The sequence below is a fragment of the Arthroderma uncinatum genome (genome assembly GCF_011692745.1).
Source record: "Arthroderma uncinatum strain CBS 119779 chromosome Unknown scaffold2, whole genome shotgun sequence".
In the NCBI taxonomy this organism is placed as follows: Eukaryota; Fungi; Ascomycota; class Eurotiomycetes; order Onygenales; family Arthrodermataceae; genus Arthroderma; species Arthroderma uncinatum.
Genome location: NW_022983864.1, coordinates 1,927,636 through 1,947,789, shown reverse-complemented (window position 1 = coordinate 1,947,789; position 20,154 = coordinate 1,927,636). Strand labels below are relative to the sequence as shown.

At 49.6% G+C, this 20,154-nt stretch overlaps 7 protein-coding genes across 7 annotated transcripts; 2 read left to right on the top strand and 5 right to left on the bottom strand.

Annotated features, from left to right (window-relative positions):
- Window positions 1-493: 493 nt before the first annotated feature.
- Window positions 494-1,435, bottom strand: GIQ15_02549 (uncharacterized protein; the record flags this gene model as incomplete). The annotated part of the gene is made up of 1 exon (XM_033549966.1): window positions 494-1,435. One exon carries the CDS (start codon window positions 1,433-1,435, stop codon window positions 494-496), a length of 942 nt encoding a protein of 313 aa, XP_033407127.1.
- A 2,197-nt stretch (window positions 1,436-3,632) lies between these two features.
- Window positions 3,633-6,458, bottom strand: GIQ15_02548 (uncharacterized protein; the record flags this gene model as incomplete). Its single annotated transcript, XM_033549965.1, has 3 exons — window positions 3,633-5,093; window positions 5,150-6,062; window positions 6,169-6,458. 3 exons carry the CDS (start codon window positions 6,456-6,458, stop codon window positions 3,633-3,635), a joined length of 2,664 nt encoding a protein of 887 aa, XP_033407126.1.
- A 1,258-nt stretch (window positions 6,459-7,716) lies between these two features.
- GIQ15_02547 (uncharacterized protein) lies at window positions 7,717-9,265 on the bottom strand (the record flags this gene model as incomplete). The annotated part of the gene is made up of 3 exons (XM_033549964.1): window positions 7,717-8,329; window positions 8,383-8,896; window positions 8,971-9,265. 3 exons carry the CDS (start codon window positions 9,263-9,265, stop codon window positions 7,717-7,719), a joined length of 1,422 nt encoding a protein of 473 aa, XP_033407125.1.
- Window positions 9,266-11,277: 2,012 nt separating this feature from the next.
- Window positions 11,278-13,966, top strand: GIQ15_02546 (M protein repeat protein; the record flags this gene model as incomplete). Its single annotated transcript, XM_033549963.1, has 3 exons — window positions 11,278-11,467; window positions 11,526-12,973; window positions 13,043-13,966. 3 exons carry the CDS (start codon window positions 11,278-11,280, stop codon window positions 13,964-13,966), a joined length of 2,562 nt encoding a protein of 853 aa, XP_033407124.1.
- A 167-nt stretch (window positions 13,967-14,133) lies between these two features.
- GIQ15_02545 (uncharacterized protein) lies at window positions 14,134-15,238 on the bottom strand (the record flags this gene model as incomplete). The annotated part of the gene is made up of 6 exons (XM_033549962.1): window positions 14,134-14,187; window positions 14,262-14,591; window positions 14,679-14,801; window positions 14,877-15,005; window positions 15,096-15,121; window positions 15,193-15,238. The coding sequence occupies 6 exons, from the start codon at window positions 15,236-15,238 to the stop codon at window positions 14,134-14,136; spliced, it is 708 nt and encodes a 235-aa protein (XP_033407123.1).
- A 415-nt stretch (window positions 15,239-15,653) lies between these two features.
- GIQ15_02544 (pre-mRNA-splicing factor prp46) lies at window positions 15,654-16,991 on the top strand (the record flags this gene model as incomplete). The annotated part of the gene is made up of 1 exon (XM_033549961.1): window positions 15,654-16,991. One exon carries the CDS (start codon window positions 15,654-15,656, stop codon window positions 16,989-16,991), a length of 1,338 nt encoding a protein of 445 aa, XP_033407122.1.
- Window positions 16,992-17,200: 209 nt separating this feature from the next.
- Window positions 17,201-19,687, bottom strand: GIQ15_02543 (origin recognition complex subunit 1; the record flags this gene model as incomplete). The annotated part of the gene is made up of 3 exons (XM_033549960.1): window positions 17,201-18,701; window positions 18,758-18,885; window positions 18,944-19,687. 3 exons carry the CDS (start codon window positions 19,685-19,687, stop codon window positions 17,201-17,203), a joined length of 2,373 nt encoding a protein of 790 aa, XP_033407121.1.
- Window positions 19,688-20,154: the final 467 nt, after the last annotated feature.

The window sequence follows — 20,154 nt, the reverse complement described above, 5'->3', positions numbered from 1 at the left end:
TTGTTCTGCTTAGTAATATTCTCCCTGCTTCGTCGCTGCTCATTCTTACATCAATTTGACACTAAATATTGCGAGTTTGGATGTATACTTGCATATAGCTTTACATTTCCAAGTTCATAATCATGGAGTGGCGTGGTATAGCCGAGAGTGTGACGCAAAATGATGGTATTCTTTATAAACGATATATAAATACATGTATGGAAGAAATCAGTGGGAAAGGCAAGGTAGAAGGGGGAAGGGGAAGAAGGTGGAAGGGGAAGAAGGGGGAAAGGAAGAAAGGGAAACAAATCAATATAGACAAGTTACAGGGGAAGATAAATCAGTAGGAAAGGTGGGTTAGAAAGGAAGTTGAATCAATCAATAGTGAAGACGAGATAGAAGGGAAGGCAAATCAGGAGGAAAGACAAATTAAAAGGGAAGATAAATTGAAGGGACAAGCGGCTTCCGGCGCGCGAGCTTGCAGTGAGCGGGCTTGAGATGAAGATTTCTTCCTTTAGAACATATCATCATCTGCCTCCGTCCAAGGGGGGATTCTTCCATCGATCTTCATATCAACAATGACCGACGCAACAGAAACCTTTTTGTCCTTTTCATCGAAGATGTTCATAACCCCGTTTAGCACTCCGGTAGTTTGGGAGTTGCCTCTACCCTCCGCCTTTGACTTGCTGATCGCAATCTCCCTCGTGCATCCTTGACCTCTGGTCCCAAGGCGCTCAATGGCTGCATTGCACAGCTCGTCGAAGGCAACATTAGGATCCTTAGCGCCCTTGATCAGATCGCGACCACGCGCGGTCAAGGTGAACCTGGTATAGAAGCCCAGCTTCTGGTCTCTCTTAAGCTTGAACCTGGTCCAGCCACCCTCAGACCTCTTCTGAGTGCCATCAGTCACCTCCTCTTCGTGAGCACTGTCGCCTTTATCCAAGACTTCTTTCCTCATCTTGTCACAGAACCCGCGAGCCTTGCTGCGGAACTGGGCTGCCTCCATGAAGAGATCCGGGATATTCCCTTTGGCGCAGTCGGCGTCAAACAGAGCGGGGATCATATCGCGAGCCACCAGGTTGTTACTGGTCTGGCGTTTTTCGCGAGACTCGTTGAAGCAATTCATGACCTCGGCGGGGTCGGTAAGGGATTTACCCTTCATACACTCGATGAACTTGGGCTCGATCGATTCATGTGGGGTTTCGCCGGGGATTTCGTTGAGGCCCATAGACGGGGGAGGCATACCCCCTACATCTCGGCGTTCAGGCTGGAATTGCGCGATGCATTTAAAAAGGTCGTCAGGAGTTGCGCCGCCTTCGATAAGCGCGACGCCCGCTTTCTCGATACAGCTGTCTAATGACGAGGAGATTGGGCTGGCGTAAACCGAAGGAGCAAGGCAGGAAATAAGGAGGGCTGCGGTGGCAGGGGCCATGATTGAAGCAGTAAATTGAACCATTTTTGCGATTGGAGCTGTTTTGAGCGTCTAGTTCTAGATGCGGTAAAGTAGTCGAGTTGATTGGATTGGAAGAGTGATCTGTGTGTCTGATGTCTGGTGTCTGAGTGTTTGAATACTATCAGGACTTCGGGTCACCGAGGGTGGTTTATATAGACGGCTTTGCCAGTCTCCCCTCATACCAAATACAAACGATGTCTTAAAGTCCAATTTCATAGTTGTATGGTTATCCGTCACTGTCATGCATTGCTTCAAGTGAGCTGACCATGACTCCAGTAGTCAGATAACCCGTCTCACGGTACGCCGTGCATGTCTCCGTTCCACCAGTGGGGACCCAACGATGTTGGCCAGCCGATTGCATCGCATATCGGAGATATCACGGTAATTGCTTGCATCCTATAGAATGCAATGATGATAACAATCATTGGTATTCCAGAGAAATTCATATACCATATGCACTTAGGTATCAATGATCTGAGCCTTAGGTGGCTTAATCAAGTGTAATCTCAAAATAGCCCCATGCGCTAGGGAAAAGGTACTAAGATGTTGAGAACAGAGTATAGTAAGTGTACACGAAGTAACCACGGGCCTTTGCTGCTGGCCAAGTGGTGTCTTTAGAATGTTGCTGTGATGCTGACCGAACATCGAACGTCTGAGGTTGAGCTGTTTAGTCATCTTATCCCTGCTGGTCAAATGTCTTGGGACAGAGTATAGTACGTTACATAAAGGACTTGCAGTTCGCCGCCATTGAGTTCGCAGCCTTGGTAGGGTTGTTGAGTCTATCCTCTCGGTTTCATGGTACCTTTATGCATGGTCTGTAAGAAGTGGCTATGCTCATATACCAACACGTCTGGGCATACCTCCATCTCACCTACGTAGTGACCTTTTCCATAACATGCCGTGCATATTTTGGAGGTGTTATTTGGTTGAATAGCTCCATAGTATCCTGCCTACTGCCAGGGCGCTGTATACTGGAGTATCAGTTCTAAGCTAGAGCCGTGTCATGACAGCTCACCCACATCCAACACAGACAACACTGGTGGTTTATCAGCAATATACACAAGCAGTGGCTGAATGAAACTGTACTTTCCGCCGCGGAGATCGAGTGCTCATGAACCATGCACTGATAGATCGGCGTATTGGCATCAGCACCGTTGTCCAGGGTGTGTGAGTGCCCTCCAGCTGGTAAAGATCGCGGGTAGGTATGCGAAAGACAATCAGATAATCTTATCTACAGATCTGATAAGGAGGCCCCTGACCTTCGCCAAGACTGATCCATGGATACAGAACAAGTCGATCAGAATACAGCACAGTCGTCTTTGGATATAGGAAGCAAATTGGTATCAATTCCCAGCATGATCACACACGGGAAGAAAGGAGCTAGAGTACACGTTGAACAAGACCGGTGAGAAATGTAAGATAGCAATTGTCAGATGACGCCTCCAGAAAGAAATCCAGCCTGCTGCCTCTCTAATGAGCAAGCGAAATCTTCCAAGAGAGAGAATAGAAAAAAAAATAATAATAAAGGATAAAAACAGTAAATAATACAAGAGGTGAATCCTCGAGGTATAAAACAGGACAAGCAAATGAAAATAAACAACAACTCAAAAATAATAATGTATCAGGGAAATAGGGCAAGAAATGGTATGAATATCAATTCCAAAAGAAGATAGAAAGAAAAGAAAGAGAGAAAGAATCAATCCGTCAAATCGATCAAAAAGTAAAAACCAACATCTGCGCCTGTTTAATGCTGTAGAAGAAGAAGAGGAAAAGGAGAAGAAGAAAAGAGGAAGAAAGTTCCTTGGTCAAGGAGATATGCAAAAGAACATTTTAACAAGAGGTTAGGAATAGTTGAGACTCGTACCATCCCCAAGCACGTTTTAAATATTAGGGCTAGATGGGATGGTTGCTTGATATTCGGGATCTATCGTTTCGTGGTTGACTTCATGACTCGTTGATGACATTGTATCTTGAGTTGTATTATTGTAGTGGTGGTGGATAGCGGAAGAGTGAGTAGCTATGAGCTTGTTGGCTTGAAGGTGAGAGAGGTGAGAAAAGAGACGATTTATTGTTGGCGTTGACCTTGGATTTCGGCCTGTAGTCTTCTTGTCTGGCGAAGTGCTTCGTCTCTGTTATTATGAAAAGGCTGGTTAGCTCGGCTCAAGTGTGAAAAAAATAATAGAAATAGCTGTAATGGAACTTACCTGTCCGACTGCAATTCCGCCACCTGCATCTGTGCCGTGTTCATGCGACTCACGACCTCTCCCATCTCGGCATCCGCGTCCCTCAACGCCTGTTCCAAAGCCCTGACTTTCTGCTCCAGATTCTCGGTCTGCGCCACTTGGTTCAGCGCCAGGGCCTCTCCGCTGGTTGTCCTGCTAAGACGAGGCGATCTAGCTGAAGGGAATGGCGAGTTTGGCAGGACGGGAGAAAGCATCATGGGGCTTCGAATGCCATCCTTGGCTCTAAGGAGGAGCGCATTATGGTTCTCTGTGAGAGCGGAGATTTCCTGCTCATGCATACCGACCTCTTCCTCTGAGCGTTGCTGAGCTACCATTAGCGTTTCCTCGAGGGATTTTAGCCTGGATTGCATCTCATTGATCTTTAGTGCGGAGCGCTTCTGTTCTTGTTCGCCTTGGTTGATGGCATCGGCAAGTCGGGCACGGAGTGAGGCATTAAACGCGACTTGTTTCTTGATCTCGGCTTCTAGTGCTTCATTTGGAATTGGGGAGCCCGGTACGGCGTTCTCCTTTTCGATACGGAGTTGTTCGTATGTTTCTTCTAGCGAGCTGGCGGTAGCGTGGAAATCGGTCATTCCATCCGCATTTGTACCATCCATCTGAGGGACGGGGATGTCGTAATCCTGCAACAATGCTCGAAGAGAGCCGGTCTCTTGTTCAGCACGGTCGAGATCCATCTTCAGTCCAGCAAGACCCTTCTCACACTGCCATTTTTGATCTAGAGCGTCATCAGCGCGGCGACGGAGGAGGTTGATTTCTTCACGTAAGTGTTTGACATCACGCTCGTAGCCCTTTTTGCGAGGGGAGCTGGATTGTCGAGCGCGATGGAGCTCGAGTTCAACGAGCCGGAGACGTTTCTCGTGTTGTCGAGCCTGGTAGGCTTGCCGATCAAGCAGGCTCTTTACCGTCTGGTGGAGGGCGTCACGCTGAGTCTCGACGTCCTTCATCTGGTTTACTAATGACTCGTGGAATTCTGGTCCCTTTACTATCATTGAAGCTGGGCGGGAAAGCGAGCCGGATCGAGAGATGCCGTTTCGTACTGGAGGCATCCTGGCAAGGGAGTTTGACCTGGACAGGCCACCGGATGTTCTATTGCCTAGGCCGATGCCTATACCGATCGCTTCTTCTGCAATTGAGTCTATACGGGGAGACTGCGGTAGGTCAGGTTGCAGTTTTCGAGTCTGTGATAGGAGCGTGTTTTCATTGCGGAGGTTCTGCATATCTTGCTGCATCTGGGCTTGTAGCTGGTCGCGTTCGTACTTTTGCTGTTCAAGCTCAACTCTCATGCCTGTGAGAAGGTCCTCCATATTATCTTTCAAATGTCGTTCTTCCGTTAATCGACGACGAGTGTCTTCTAGTGCTGCTTCGAGTTCTTTTGACTTTCCGGCGACGTTTGACGCATCTACCTTTTCACGTCGAAACTAGACGATACGGTTAGCAATGGAAAAATTTTCAATGATATGAAATCAGTGCATACCTGACTTATCTGAGATTCTAGGAGCTGAACGTGCGACTCTGCAGTCTGCCGCCGTGACCTTTCTTCCTGCCATTTCTGCGACAGGTCGATTCTAAGCTGAGCGCGTTCCTGCTCAAAACTTCTCTTCAGCTTCTCGACGTCCTCGGCCTTGGTGCTTCCACTGTCACTCGACGAAGCCTTGACGGAGCCATTGCCTGAATCAGAGTAGTAATAATCACTCATCCGTCTATCGGATTCACTGTTTTCAGTCTGTATCCGCTCGACCATATCCTCCAGCTCCATCTCGCGACGAATTGAGTTTGCCAGCTCCGAGGTGATGACCTGCAGCTCGTGTTCCATGTCGGCTAACCGGGTGGTGACGCTGGCATCCATGGGCATGGTCTGGGATCGGCCCGTCATCTTGGGCGCGGAGGAGAAGGAGTCTTGAGTTGAATGGGCAGTGTATGTTGAGGCTTGTGTGGATGTGTTCATGGGAGAGGGCATGGGTGAGAGGACAGACTCCGATATCTCGGTGCTACTGGATTCGTTGCCGGGCGAAGTAGCGCCCGTGCTGACGCTGGAGCTCTTCCAGCCAAAGAAGGAAGTGATTTTGCTTCCTGGGGTCTTTGGCGTGGGCCGGTAGTCGACAGAGCCGTTCGACATGGATCTGACACTAGCAGAGTCGACGCGCAGAGGCGGTGGTCTGGCGGATGGTGTGTGTTGGGGAGGGTTCAGAGCCATGGTGAAAGACCGTTTGTGATCTTTGAGGTTCTGGATTACCGCATTCAGGTTGCGGCCGGACAGGAGTGGTTCGCTTGTGAGACGGGCCCGCGTCGACTGCCGGAATTGGGGTGTTTCGAGCACGGAGATGGTGGAGTGCTTGAGGTGATGGTATCCTGGCTTCTGACGGGTCGGAGAATACCCATGTGGGAATCTGCAGCGAGTTAGTCGTTGATATGGAGATGGATATATAGAGATGGAGATATAGAGATGGATGTAGATATGGAGATATAGGGTGTACTATAGATATCAGCACATACTTGTCCAGGTCTCTCACGGAGAAATTGATCGACGTAGCGGACGGGGGCAGCGACTCATGGCCCACGGAGCAGGCTGACGGCCTCCTCGACTGCACCGGCTCGAAGTGCAAAGGGGTGACGTTCGGCGGCAACGGCTTCCTGCGTATAGGTGACGATGCGAGGAGTGACGGGTGTGGAAAGGGAGTCGAGGAGGTGGTTGAGATCGAGGAGGTACGCGAACTGAAGCTCTGAGAGACAGGAGTGGCGCTTGGTGGCGCCGTAGTGGCCCCTTCTGGTGAAGAAGCAGCCATACTGGCCGCCGACTGGTGCCTCTTTGGGGGTTCTTCTCAAAGGTTGGCTTCCTCCTGTGCAAGTGTGGATGTAGTTCGACAAGGGGCAGGGGAACGCAGGCACGGCGCGTGGGTCAGGGCCTGCTGATTGGCTCTGGGGGGGCTCGAGGCGCTAGCCCCAAGCCTAGCGTCAGGCTAACCCCTAGCCTAGCCCCTAACACCTGCCTAACACCTGCCTAACACCACCCCTAACACCTAAGGCCACCCCTAAGCCTGAGGCCTAGGACCACCCCTAGCAAGGACCAACCCCTAGCCTAAGGCCCCTAAGGCCTCCCTAAGGAGTAGCGTAATGAGCAGCGTATGGACTGAAGAACGGCGCCAAAGATGATCACGTGGAAGACTTTCTTTTTCTCCTCCTTCGTCTTCCCTTCTCGTCCTCCTGTTCGTCCTTCCTGTTCGTCCTCAGCGCCTATAGCGAGATCTCGTCGACGCACTCAGGCCGTAGATCGCGCTGCACGCGATGGCGCGGGACGGGCGCGCGGGCACACGGCACCTATCTGTTGCTAGCCTGTCAGTCGCTCCTGGTTCGCGCTTTGTTCCTGCATATAGCGCCATGCACGCATCCAACAGATAACATCCAGGATCAGTATGGAGGACGCAGTATGGAGGGCACAGTATAAGGACAGTGGGAAGAATGATATGTGAGAAACTGGGGAGAGTGCATATTTAATATTCTCCGGCTCGAAGGCGAAGGGAAGGGCCCGAAGGCGGATTTGCTTCTTCCTCCCTCCCCCAGGCCCTGGCAGGGCGGCCTGATCGTGCAGGCTCTTCGACTGCTGTTCGTTCGACAGGGAAGGATGCAGGCTAGTTTACCCACCGGCATGGACTGTCTGGAGTTGTCCGTCCAATGGCCTGGTCGTGCGGTTCTGCGTAGCGGACTCCAGGAATACGCGCTGCAGCTTTAGCCCAACCTTGAAATTGTGACTTGCCCCCCGATCTCTCGTCCGACTGGCCAATGGGCGGTATCCAGGGCTGCTGAGATCGTGCCGGCCGTGGCGAAAAACAGGGCCAGGACGATCAAGACTGTCAGGTACTTCGTCGTCAGGTTGAGCTTAAGTTGGTAGGGTTGAGGTACGGGGAAGTCGGTGTTAAATTGTTGGTACGGGGAAGTCGGTATATCGATTATGGACGGTGGAAGCTCTAACGACAACGTACAGTGTAAAAGACAAATACAGATTCAAAACAGATATATATAGACAGATCCCGAAATATCGACAGCCTAACCTTCAAATGTATATCGCAGCCACTCTCCCACCGCCCGGAGACTCTCCCATCTCACCGACTCTTCCCGATCGGTCATCAGCGCCATCACCCGCGCCTTCAGGCCGAGCTTGTCCAGCTGGTGTCGTCGTTCAGGCACCTCCCTCACAAGACAGCCAACGTCATTGCACGCAATGGCCAGAACCTGCTTGTCCGTCTCCCAGTCCTTCGACAGGATCTCGACCAGCTTCTTCGGCAGGCTCCCGCGGTCCTCGTCCAGGATCCGTCGTGCATTCTCCCGCCAGAAGGTCGGGTTGCGGTGCGGAGGGGACCAGCGGAGGTGGCCGGACTGTACCTCGGCAGCATACTCGTCGAATGTCGTCTGTGTCTTGGTGTATTCGTCCAGCATGTCAGACAGGCCGGAGAGGTCTTCGAGAAGGTCGGGGTCGCTGAGATGGCGGCTGTTCAGGTTGCTGAGCATGGCCGGTAGGCGGACGACCACCGCGTTGGGAAGAAGGTTCGTTTTGCTCAGGGATAATAAGTTCCTAAGCGTAGAGAGGAGGAGACGGGTGGTTTTCTCCTTTGGCGAGAGCTTCAGCAGGTTGGTGTACAGTGCGATTATCTCGTGTTCCCTGTAGGCCATGTTAGTCAATATACGTTATATGTAGTGTAGTAGGATCCATACGATTCGAGCTCGGCACCGATCAGGTCCCCTTCGAAGCTCAATTGCCATAGCACAAGTAGCACATGGTATAGAAGCTGGATCCCAACTCCACCGCTGATACCAGCCTCACCGGCTCGGCCACCGCCCAGAGACGAACCGTTATCCTTGGTCGCCCCAGCTGCCGCGCGCAGAATCCCAATCAAGGGCTCAACGGTATCCTTTCTCTCCTTCCAGAAGATCTCTCTTGACCTCTTTGTCCTGAGTAAGGCCGAGTATCCCTGAACTCCGATATCCTGCAATCCTGTATCCGCGCTCTTGGTCAAAGTAGATAGATAAGAGAACAGCTTGGGAAGCGCAACCTCGTCCTTCTGTGATATTTTAGGCGTTGCTCTTAGCGATGCAGACACGAGATTAGCCAACAGTGATGATGTGAGTAGTGGAATCGGATCCTCTGTGGTGGAGTTAGTGAGAAGAGGCAGGAAGTGTCGATAGCTCTCGTTACCCTCGACCAGGGCAGATGTAAGAGCTGGTACATCTATAACAACTAGTTAGCACCTGAACAACCCCGAGGTTAATCAGATCGATAAGCATCCCCCGCGTAAAACATACCATTGATCAGATCCCCAGCAAGAACCAGGATATACTGTATTATGTCCGTTCGTCGAGTGGCAGACTCCAGGATACTCTTCTCCGACCCGCTACCAGCCAGCAACGAAGTGTACGCGTTGACATCCTTCTCGATTGTCTTTTGCCTTGAATCCTTCCGCACCTTATCAACTGCCTTGACCCGTCTAAGCTGCTCTTCTGTGATGTTCCCCGCCCTCACGGCACCCTCCCATGGTATCGGTCGAGCTCGGATATTGTTCTGCAGCGAGGTGAGGTATGTTGGTGGTTCGAGCGACATGGTGGTCACGGCTGGACGGACAAGCCCGGACTTTGGGAGTGAGACGAATGGCTGGACTGTCCGATTCCGGTAGAGCTGCCGCCTACTGCTCCAGCGAGTATTAGAAGAGCAGCTGCTTTGCCTGGTTTGTTGTTGATGTTGATGTGGCATGGGTGAAGCTGTGGATGGGATGTTGGATCACGGGAAGCTAGAGTTGCCCACCGGCGCCAAGCCTGGCCTCATCCTTAACTTCACCAACTTCATCAACGTCACAATTAATGGAGAAACGTTTATTACTCGGTCCGGAGGAGTTATTTGGAGGCAGGATTAAGGGTTTAGTAGCGGCAGGCTAACTTCGCTCTGCTGCTCAAATGTGTTATCGAGTTCTCTGTGGAGGTTAACCCATTTTGAATATTATATTGACTTATATAAAGCAGGAAAGCAATTATTCATTAGCTCTGTAAAGAATATCAAATCAATCATCCACAAAGCGCTTCCACTCCCTCAAGCTTTACATTTGCCGGTAAAACAAAATCCGCAGTCTTCTCTTCCCATACCCCTACTTGCATCCAGCCCTCCACTACCATCCTTATTTTTAGCACAGCATTTTCCGTCTCGGTTTTTGCTAGTTGTTGAAATACATCGTCAGCCTGGTAAGAGGGTCGATTGGGATACAGTAAACGGGAGCATGCTTGCATGTTCACCCTTAACATTTCACCTACCAGTTGTGGAATGAATTTTGGGGACCCAGCCTCTTTCCTGTGCAATGGTCTGAGTGCACGCGGTTTCCACTGCAAACCAGCCGCTTGTCTAATCCCATAGCTGTGTCGCGAGCTGTGTTCCTAGACATACCTCCCATGTCATTGTTGACGGCAACAGGGCTAGCCAGAGAGAACGAGACAAGGCATGCGATTGCCGTGGTATAGAGTAGAGTTGGCTTCATGGTGTGTGATAATTGCAATTATTACTCCGTACTGTTGAAGGGTGTATGTCTTTTTGAGAAGTGGGTTGAAGTCCAACATAGGGAAGAACAGGGGCCTCTTTATAGACATGATTATGAGTCTGTAGGAATATCCCATTTTTGAGTCAGCCACTCGGCTCTAGCTAATCTATATATTGGGCTTGTCTATAAGACGAGATTGGGTAGCATGATAAAATAGCGTAGAGCTATTGAATTTAACCTCCTCTGGCTGTTGCTCGCTGCAGATCCTTGAAAGTGCCCAGAGCTCATTTGATATCTTAAGCGGTAGAGTTCACTGGGCTTAGCTTATACTATAGGCGGTGACCATGATCTACCAGTGGCCTGTAAAGCCGTCTCAAGGCCATTGGTAGAAGAAAGCCCAAACATTTGATATCCAAAGCCCAACGCTCGCAAGTGATCATCGACCACATTTGGCACGGAACATCGTTTATCCTATAAAGATCACGTGCAATATCATGGCACAAAGTTAATCCGTTCCGATAAATATGTGCTTAGTCATCATACGCGCCGCCGAAAAAGAGCGTTGATACTCTCGTTTGAAGAAGAACTAAAGGCGAAAGAGAAGAGACAGACAGGCGGATAGCAGGTAGCTGGATCATATATATAGGCGGTAGCTGTCGGAGGTTGCTAGATGTTCACTTGTTTATGCAGTTTAGCTATAGGTCGTACGGCTCGAAGTAGCTGCAACGCTCTGCACTCTAGACTCCTTAACCGGGATATATGCGAGCGGAGGGCCGGGGATTGCGAAACAGCCTCCTTTGCGACCTCTTTAACTGACCAGCTGGCCTCAATGTTGGCACCCAAAGCCATCCTCTCGTTATATAAACAACGTCGAGGCTCTGGAGTATGAGAACCATGTTAGCGTTTCCTAATTAACTTTCGATCGTTTTTATCAATTCAAGTGGCTGGCTATTAATAGCTTAAATCGCGCCCTTGTTCCTTTTTAACGCGGCAACCTTGCGATCGATAACCATCTTATCCACGCGATAACCTGTTGCCAGATGACAGCTGATATATACGAGGAATTAACCCGGAGGTGAAGCGCTGAGACATGTCGGCCTCGAAATGGAAGGTCGGCTCCTTTTTGCAGCAAGCCGTTGCGGGCGTTGAGTCCAGGCTGGACACCATCTTAGCAGACAACGACAGTGAAGCTGCGCAGAATGCAGACAAGGGAGAGAAGCTGGCAGAGAAGCAGCCTGGCCTCCGGGCGGGCATGTCACCCGCCGCATCCGGGTCTCCCAGTATGTTTGTTGGTCCTCTCGTTGTTCGTTGCTGTTTCGGTTAGCTAACGGTAAACAGGTCTCTCCAGAAGCTCGTCCTCCGCGAGAGTCAATGATAGACTCCAGGAACGACTTGCTCGCGCAATGGCGAAACAGGCCGGGGCGGGGAATGTCGCCAGCCCGACGTCGTCGACCGGTATACCTTCGCGAACCTCCAGTCCCCTCCCCGCAGACGGCAGCAGGACGAGTATCGATAGCTCCAGCGGAAACAAAGCTACAGAAGAGACAAAGTCTGATAGCCAATCCATTACCGGTTCAATTCCCCGTTCAAGTCTAGAAGCTTCTGCCGAAGACAAGCCATTAAAGGAGGTGCAAGTCAATGAACAGGAAGTGCCGGTTATATCGGAATCCAAGGGGATTGATGAGAATACGGAGACACCGGACGCTTCTAAAGATGAAGTAGACGAGAGCATGAGCCAGCAGGCACCAATACCTGAGATCGGTGTGACGAAACCTCCGCCAAACCACCTTGAAGACTATGAAACGGCCATGGCTAAACTCCAGGCTGATCACGAAGCCTCTGAATTACGATGGCAGGAGGAGCTGCACAGCTACATAGAAAAGATCGATGCGCTCCAAGCGAAATTAAAATATCTAGCAAGTGAAGCAGCCGAATCGGCTCGTAATTCCACCACTGCTGCAGCACCCGGTACGATAGAAAAGAAGCTCTCCGAAAAGGAGGAGAAGATCGCTGCACTTATGGAAGAGGGCCAGAAACTGTCAAAGACAGAGATGGAACACCGATCTACTATTAAGAAGCTTCGGCAATATATAGCGGAGAGCACCAAGTCTCAGGCAGATCTCAAGAAACGGATTGACAGTGTTGAAAAGGACCTGAGTCAAGCGAACGATCGCGCCAAACGGGCTGAGGCAGCAGAGAAACGCGCAATCGCCAATTTAAACAAACAATCAAACGCAGAAGAAGAGTTGGAGTCAACAATATCCGAACGGAACATATTGAAAGCTACTGTCTCTGATTTGAGCTACCAGCTATCAAGGGCGTCCGCCAGAGCCGAGGCTGCAGAGAAAAAAGCCGAAGAGGAGGCTGCGCATATCGAAGGACGCCAAGTTACAGAGCTCAAGGAGGAGCTCTCAAGTGCGAAAATCGAACATGAACTTAGCGAAGAGAAGCTTAGACGTGAGATCGAGGACCTAAAGGAGAACCTTAATCGAGAAAAGGATCGCTCGCGGACTCAAGAGGTTGAGCTTCGTGGGGAGCAATCTGTTTTAGAAAGTAAAATGGAAAGCCTCCGCGCTCGGGCTGAGGAAGTCTCGTCAAGCACCACGGGAGATGCACAGGCTAAGCTTCTGCGGCAGGTAGAGACTCTACAGACGCAGTATGCGGTGGCTAGCGACAATTGGCACGGCATCGAGACATCTTTGCTCTCCCGCCTAGCTAGCGTGGAGAAGGAGAGAGACGATATTGCGAAGCGAGAAGGGGACATGCGTAGGAAAGTCCGTGAATCTGTAAGGATGCATCCAAGACATGATATACCCCATATGGAACAGAAAGTGATACTAATAATGTGACAACAGGTTTTAAAGGTTAAACGAGCCGAAGGGGAGTGTGAGAATTCCCGAGAGCTTTCGCGTGAGCTAGAGCGGGATCTAGAGGAGAGCAGACACGAACTGAAAAGGCTACAGGCGAAGCTCGAAAAGGTGGAAGAAGAACTACTTGCCTCGCAGCAGGATTTGGCAAAACAAAAGGAGACAATTGATGCTAGTTGGGCACAACGGCTTGAGGATGAAAGGACGAGATGGCACGAGAATATGGCATCGTCTTCATCGATGCTTCAAACCCGAGCAGAGTCAATTACACCAAGCCGACGGTCAGACGTACTATCCTCATTGTCTGAACTTCCACCCAGCCGCAGGTCATCGACGCTCCCAAAGCTAGATACTCCTCCCTGGCAAAACTCGTATTCATCCCTGAATTCCAATTCCCTACTCCGCGGCCCCTTGACCGATGGCTCCCCGCTAGTCGATATATCTTCAGTCCAAACCATGGAGCCCGAAGAATATTTCAACGGTGCTCTTACGCCAGCAACGCCCTCTGCGCCTGGGACTCACACTCAACACTCTCGCGGGGCTCATGATGTCGTTTCCGTTTCCACCGTTGCTGCAGGCCCATCTGTACAGCTAGTGGAAAGAATGAGCGCTACAGTTCGTCGACTTGAGAGTGAACGTGCAGGTTTCAAAGATGAATTAGCACGTCTAACCTCCCAGCGAGACGAGGCAAGACGTGAAGTCGTTGAACTGATGAAGGAGGTCGAGGAGAAGAGAGCTGGTGACGAGCAAGTACAAGAGCTCGAAGCAAATGTCCAACAGCTCAATGAGAGGTATCAAACTACTCTCGAAATGCTTGGCGAGAAGAGCGAGGAGGTAGAGGAGTTGAAGGCGGATATTGCTGATTTGAAGGACATATATCGTGATACGCTTCAAAAATACATACAACGATAGACTAGGGGGGGTTATTCTGGACCTTTGCGTTTCTTTCTTCTTTATTTTTTACTATGTGATATGAAGCAATCTATTGCGAAGGAATGTTCTACAACATGCATTGAAATGTAGTTAAAGCGTGCTATCATATCTTATTTCTTAACTTTAATCAACAACAGGTGCCTTAATTATGCCAGCTCAATGCCCTCTCGTTCCGCCGTTTCAAGAATGTATTTTCGAACCTACAAGAAATAGTTAGATCTCCAGTAAGTCATCAACTCGCTCAAAGCAAACTCAACCGATGGGGGTTCCCTACTTTACTATCAGGAGAAAGTTCAATAGCGAGTTGGCCGTTTGCATCGCGTTTATCGGTTTCAGCTCCGGCTCTAAGGAGAGTCAAGGCCGCCTCGCCATGGCCCTCGGAAATTGCATGATGGAGAGCAGTCAAGCCATCGACATCCGAGGCATTCAGCGGGCTTTTCCCTTCCTCTATAAGAAGTTTGACCAGCGGGACAGACCCGATTGCCGCAGCGCGATGAAGTGGTAGTTGACTTCTTTTATCCTTCACTCTCGCGCTGCATTTATTTGCGAGCAAGAGGCGAACGGTGGATATATTGTTCTTCGAGGTAGCAAAATGGATGGCATTCTATGATCAAGTTAGATTAAGTTCAATATATGTTGGTAGAACATCTATAGCAAGACGTGACTGTTAGCATCGCATCGGAGACCATACCTGACCGCTCGCACTCTTTATGTTGACATCCGCCTCTTTACGAAGCAATAGTTCGATTATAGAGTCTCCTTCTCCATCCTTTAAACTGGCAGCAATCATAAGAGGTGTCCATCCCGATGCATCCTTATCTAGATGTTAGTTTCTTTCTCCTTGAACTCTTACTTCAATAGAAGAATTAAGCATTATGGTAATACAAACCGTAGCATCCGGATCAAAACCTTTCACCGATACGAGAAGTTCGATTATTGGTGGCCGGTTATATGCAACAGCCCAGTGGATAGGCAGCCTCTCATCACCATCTTTCAAGAACGCGAGTTTGGGGTTGGCCTATTTTCAGTCCCATGAGTTAGTATGGCTACCGAATACATGCAAGCCTCCACTGATTCCCGAACAGGCCATGGGCGTTTTGTAACTCACGTTGAGTAGGGACTCAACTACCAAGTCTAGGTGGATGTTAGTGATTTCAGCGTATCTAGATATTGAGGGGTTGGTGTATAAATACTTCTTCCCTCACGAGCAGCCTCATGAATAGCAAACTTTGCATTATAATCCGGATCCATCCTTGTAATATCGAGATGCTATCAGAGTAGTCTTTGAACTGAGTTGTAAATAATAATCTTGTTATGACGCTGCCCTTGCGGCTTTGATGGCGATGTTCGAGGTTGAGCGGCCAATCGGTCTTGGCAGAAGATGCACTTTTTTATCTTTAGCCGCAAGGTGAAGTCCAACATGCTACATACATTCCACCATAGCTACGACACTCGCACTCCAACGCCCTTACATATAGCTGACCTGGTGCATTGCGACGGCTACTTACCACGGAATAGATTCACCGGCATTTTCGCGAATTTTACCCTATTCCTACCTCGCATACCAGGCTAGGATCGCGTCCCAGGACACGCTCCATCAAGCGTGCTCCGTGATTTCAGCGCACTCCCGAAGCCATTCCCACCGGTCAAAGCTAGAATTGAAAGGATGGAGGTTATCCGGGACGATATCACAGCGAACGAAGCTGTGCGGAAATCTGCCAAACGAACACACGAACTCTTTGGCTCCGATTATCTCTTCCCTTCCTCTTCCATATCATCAGAATCCATCGGTGTCTCATATCGACGGAAAATAGAATACGGAGATGTGCAAACACTGCCTCCATCCCTGGCCGAGAAACAGGCAAAGGCTGCCACGACACGGGGGAAGCGCACCAAGATAAAGCCAGAGCCAGGTACTTCAACCGCGCTGGTGAAAAGCTCTGCGTCTACCGGCGCGCAGTCAAATGGAGATAGTGCGCCTACGAGCCTCATAAAGAGATTAGATATCTCTCAGCAACCGAAGCCGGATTGGCATGCGCCATGGAAGCTAATGCGAGTGATTTCGGGGCATCTGGGATGGGTTCGAAGTCTCGCGGTGGAACCAAACAACCAGTGGTTTGCAAGTGGTGCAGGCGATCGGACGATAAAGATCTGGGATCTGGCTACAGGCACTCTACGGCTTACTCTGACCGGTCATATATCTACTGTGAGAGGCCTGGCAGTCTCTCCAAGACATCCATACCTATTCTCATGCGGAGAAGATAAGATGGTCAAATGTTGGGATCTTGAAACGAACAAAGTCATTCGACATTACCATGGACATCTTAGCGGTGTATACACTCTTTCCTTACATCCCACACTGGACGTCCTAGTCACAGGAGGTAGAGATGGCGTGGCGCGAGTTTGGGATATGCGTACTCGAAGCAATATTCATGTACTCAGCGGCCACAAAGGCACCGTCACTGATGTGAAATGTCAAGAAGCGGATCCCCAGGTTATTTCCTCGTCTCTCGATGCGACAGTGCGATTGTGGGATTTGGCCGCTGGAAAAACCATGGGCGTTCTCACCCACCACAAGAAAGGCGTCAGAGCACTTACCACACACCCGAAGGAATTCACCTTTGCAAGTGCTAGTGTTGGGAGCATAAAGCAGTGGAAATGCCCTGAAGGTGCGTTCATGCAAAATTTCGAAGGCCAAAATTCTATTATCAACACCCTTGCTGTGAATGAAGATAACGTCCTTGTCTCTGGTGGGGATAACGGCTCTATGTCTTTCTGGGACTGGAAGTCGGGCCATCGTTTCCAGTCTTTGGATACAATCGCGCAGCCGGGTTCTTTGGATGCCGAAGCTGGCATTATGGCTTCGACATTTGATAAGACGGGGCTGAGATTGATATGTGGAGAGGCCGACAAGACGATAAAGATCTGGAAGCCAGATGATGAAGCTACACCCGACACACACCCGCTAGACTGGAAGCCTACACTTGGAAGGAAGAGATACTAGGAAGGGTCGCATATCAAATTTCCATAAAGCGGCGCTCGAGGGCGTTTTTGGTGGATTTGGGATTTCAATTTGCAGCGGTACGAATTGGTTTCGTGATATTTTACCCTTACCTTATATATGTAGTTTATATGTACCATTTGATATTCATTCTTGGCCGATAATAATTATTGAATGCCAATACCCTGACCGTCCTATCTAATAATCTTACACTATGTATCAAAGCCTAAACCCAACATATTTCCTTCTGGGTCATCCCTAAAGGCTGCTCTTGCATCTTCTGCTGCAATTCTTAGCCGAACTTTACTACTCCTATTCGCCTTGCCCAATGCATGGCTCATACCATCCGCTGACTTGGTCCCGTGGTCTCCTTCTAGCACAACAAACCCTGCATCTATCAAGTCAACTGTTGCAAACCCCATCCCTTGAATCTGTGAATTACAGATCAAATTCTCCTTTAGGTTAGCACTAGCAGAAGCAGATACACTGGTAGCGGCGTCTGATATACGTTTTGCTTCGTCAAGGATGTCACCGACGGTAGATTCGTTAATGCCAGTTCGCCGAATTCTTGCTAGTAGTCCTGCAAGGAGTACCTTGGACGAGAGCGGGAGACAGCGAAGTGCCTGCTGTAGTGGAGTGGAGGTGGCTTCTTGGATAGCCTGCTTAATAGTGGCAATCGTGACTCGAGGGAGAATATCTTTCTCTATATCATCAGGGCATTGGGAGTCCGCTTTTCGGGGAGACTTCAAAAGTGCTGCGGCTTTGCGCCGAGATGCGCTCTTGCTGGGTGTCGGTGGTAAAGACTCAAGGTCAGCATCACCATTCATGTTCACAGCAGAAACAATGAATGAATCGTGCTTTTCTCTTGCTTTAGTCTCGCTGATTTGCTCTGCTATCTCCACGGCTCGGCGGCAGATATCAAGTGCTCGACGGGCATCGCCACTAACGGCTGCAACCTTTCGACTAGCAAATTGCACTGCATCTGCGTCAACAATGTTTCCAGGAACATTCTCGAGACGTGAACCAATGATTTCCATGAGCTCTTGGTATTTGTAACCTGAAAACGTGATTCTGGTGAGACCTAGCCGACTAGAGATCTTATTGCTGAGAGTTCGTTCCGGGAGATCCATAGTATTGGCAACAGCAAGAACCACGAGACGAGAATGTCGGAGTGCAGGCCAATTAAAGAAATTGTACATGACGGACTGATTCTTGGTGACTAGTTGATCCAGTTCATCCATCAAAACGACGCATGGAACTCGGCGAGGGGATGGTCGAGAGAATTCCCGAGAGAGTAAATCCAGCGCATGCGATGGTGAGATACGGTCACCTTTTAGTGCCTCCCAGAGCATAGAATATGATTGATGTGGATCTGTGACCTTCATACCATTAATCTCCACAAAGATGAAGTCGTCCATCTCCTCTTCCAGTACCCGTGTGTTTAAATGAGCGATAACGTCTCGAACAGTTGCGGTCTTTCCCGTCCCAGGAGGTCCTGAGATGTAAATGCAGGTTCCAGTGCCTTCACTAATCGCGGTATGAAGACTATCGTAAACGGAATTGAACTCTGTATCACGGCATGGAAGAGATGTTGGGACACTGGAAACATGGAGGAGGTTGCGGGCTTGTCGATAGGGAGAAGCCGTGAAATGTGAAGGGGAAAGAGTGCGAGTTGATAGGGGTGTAAATTCGAGTGGCCTTTTTACTTTGATCCTATATTCAGTATTAGTCTAAGACCTTCGAGATTAGTTCGTCAGTCGAATTCTTACCTTTTGTGTGTCGGTGTTGTTAGGTATTTCTGCCGCTGCCGGGACTGTGGAGTGCCAGCAATTGATTCGGTTTTTTGGCGCTTTCTAGGCGTCGATGGAGCGGCGTCGTCACGCTTCTCTTTCGCAGACTACCACAAAATATATCAGTAGCTGTAGCCTTAAAAGTGTCTCGAATTCGGTACTCACACTAGATCCCTTCGGAGCTCGTTTTCTGGCTCTGGCAAGAGCATCCTTGATATATTCAACAAGGTTGAAAATCCCTTCTTCAGATTCTGTAAAGACATCTTCCCATATAAATTCATCTGTATACCTCCCCTGCAACTGTTTGACACCCCTTCGGCAAATGATGCATTTATTGAATTCTGCAGCGGCAGCCTTTCCCTTTGGGGCTTTGCCATCCGGGTATTTTTTGTAGAATGCATCTTTGGACATCACTGTTGCACGTCCATTTATAGACATAAGGGTATTGACATTGAAGTCGGTCGTTATATATTGCTCGTTGGGCAGAGCATCGGCCCTCTTCTTGTTCTTCGTGGACAAAAATTCATCGGGAGAGGTAAACCACATTAGATTCATAGACTTGACCATTTCATCGGTTTCCGGGTCACGGTCATCGAGGAATTCGTATATTATCCCAGCCCAGTCCTTTCCGGCTTCGGGAGATTTTAGAAGGACGATGTGTCCGACTCGGCATTCGAATGAGCCCATCCGCGCCCCTATAATTTTAGGGCCTGATTTCTTACCCCGAGAGGGCTTAACGGGGGAATCTTGCGGTTCTTCATAAATCCACTCCCACGGAATATCCTCAGACCCCAATTCATCATCAGAGTCCTCGTGGAATATACCTCCTTTGGTTAACCAACGTCGAGCTAAGTCTTGAGCTCGTTTGCTTTTGCTCTCCTTGGTATCTTGGGCCGCCATGCTGCTCATCTGAGGGGAGAAACGCGTGCAATCTCTAATCAACTCAATCAATATTCATCCTGCCAGCTCTAGCAGCCTCATGCAACTCCAAAATTCCTCATATTCCCTGTATATATCAACTTGATATCGCCTTTGACGCCTTCGATGTCTGATATTGAGATTATTCCTAACCCGGACTAGCGCGTTTGGCAGCTTGAGCTCTTTGTCACGTGATATTAGTTTTGAGGATGTCCCGTTTTGGCAATCTTTCAGGCACAAAAACTACCTGCGAACAAACCGCACTTTTGAATCCTGCGCAGGATCGGGTTCAACTTGTCACTGCTACGGGGCATTGCTGGACTGACGGAGACGTTATATTCCCCCCTTCAGCACCCCATTAGCTCCCACAGGAACCAGGCGCAGACGCTTCTCCGTTCCTACAGTGGTTATCATTCCATCGACGTGACATCCCTCCTTCCGCTCGCAAGGTCGACGCG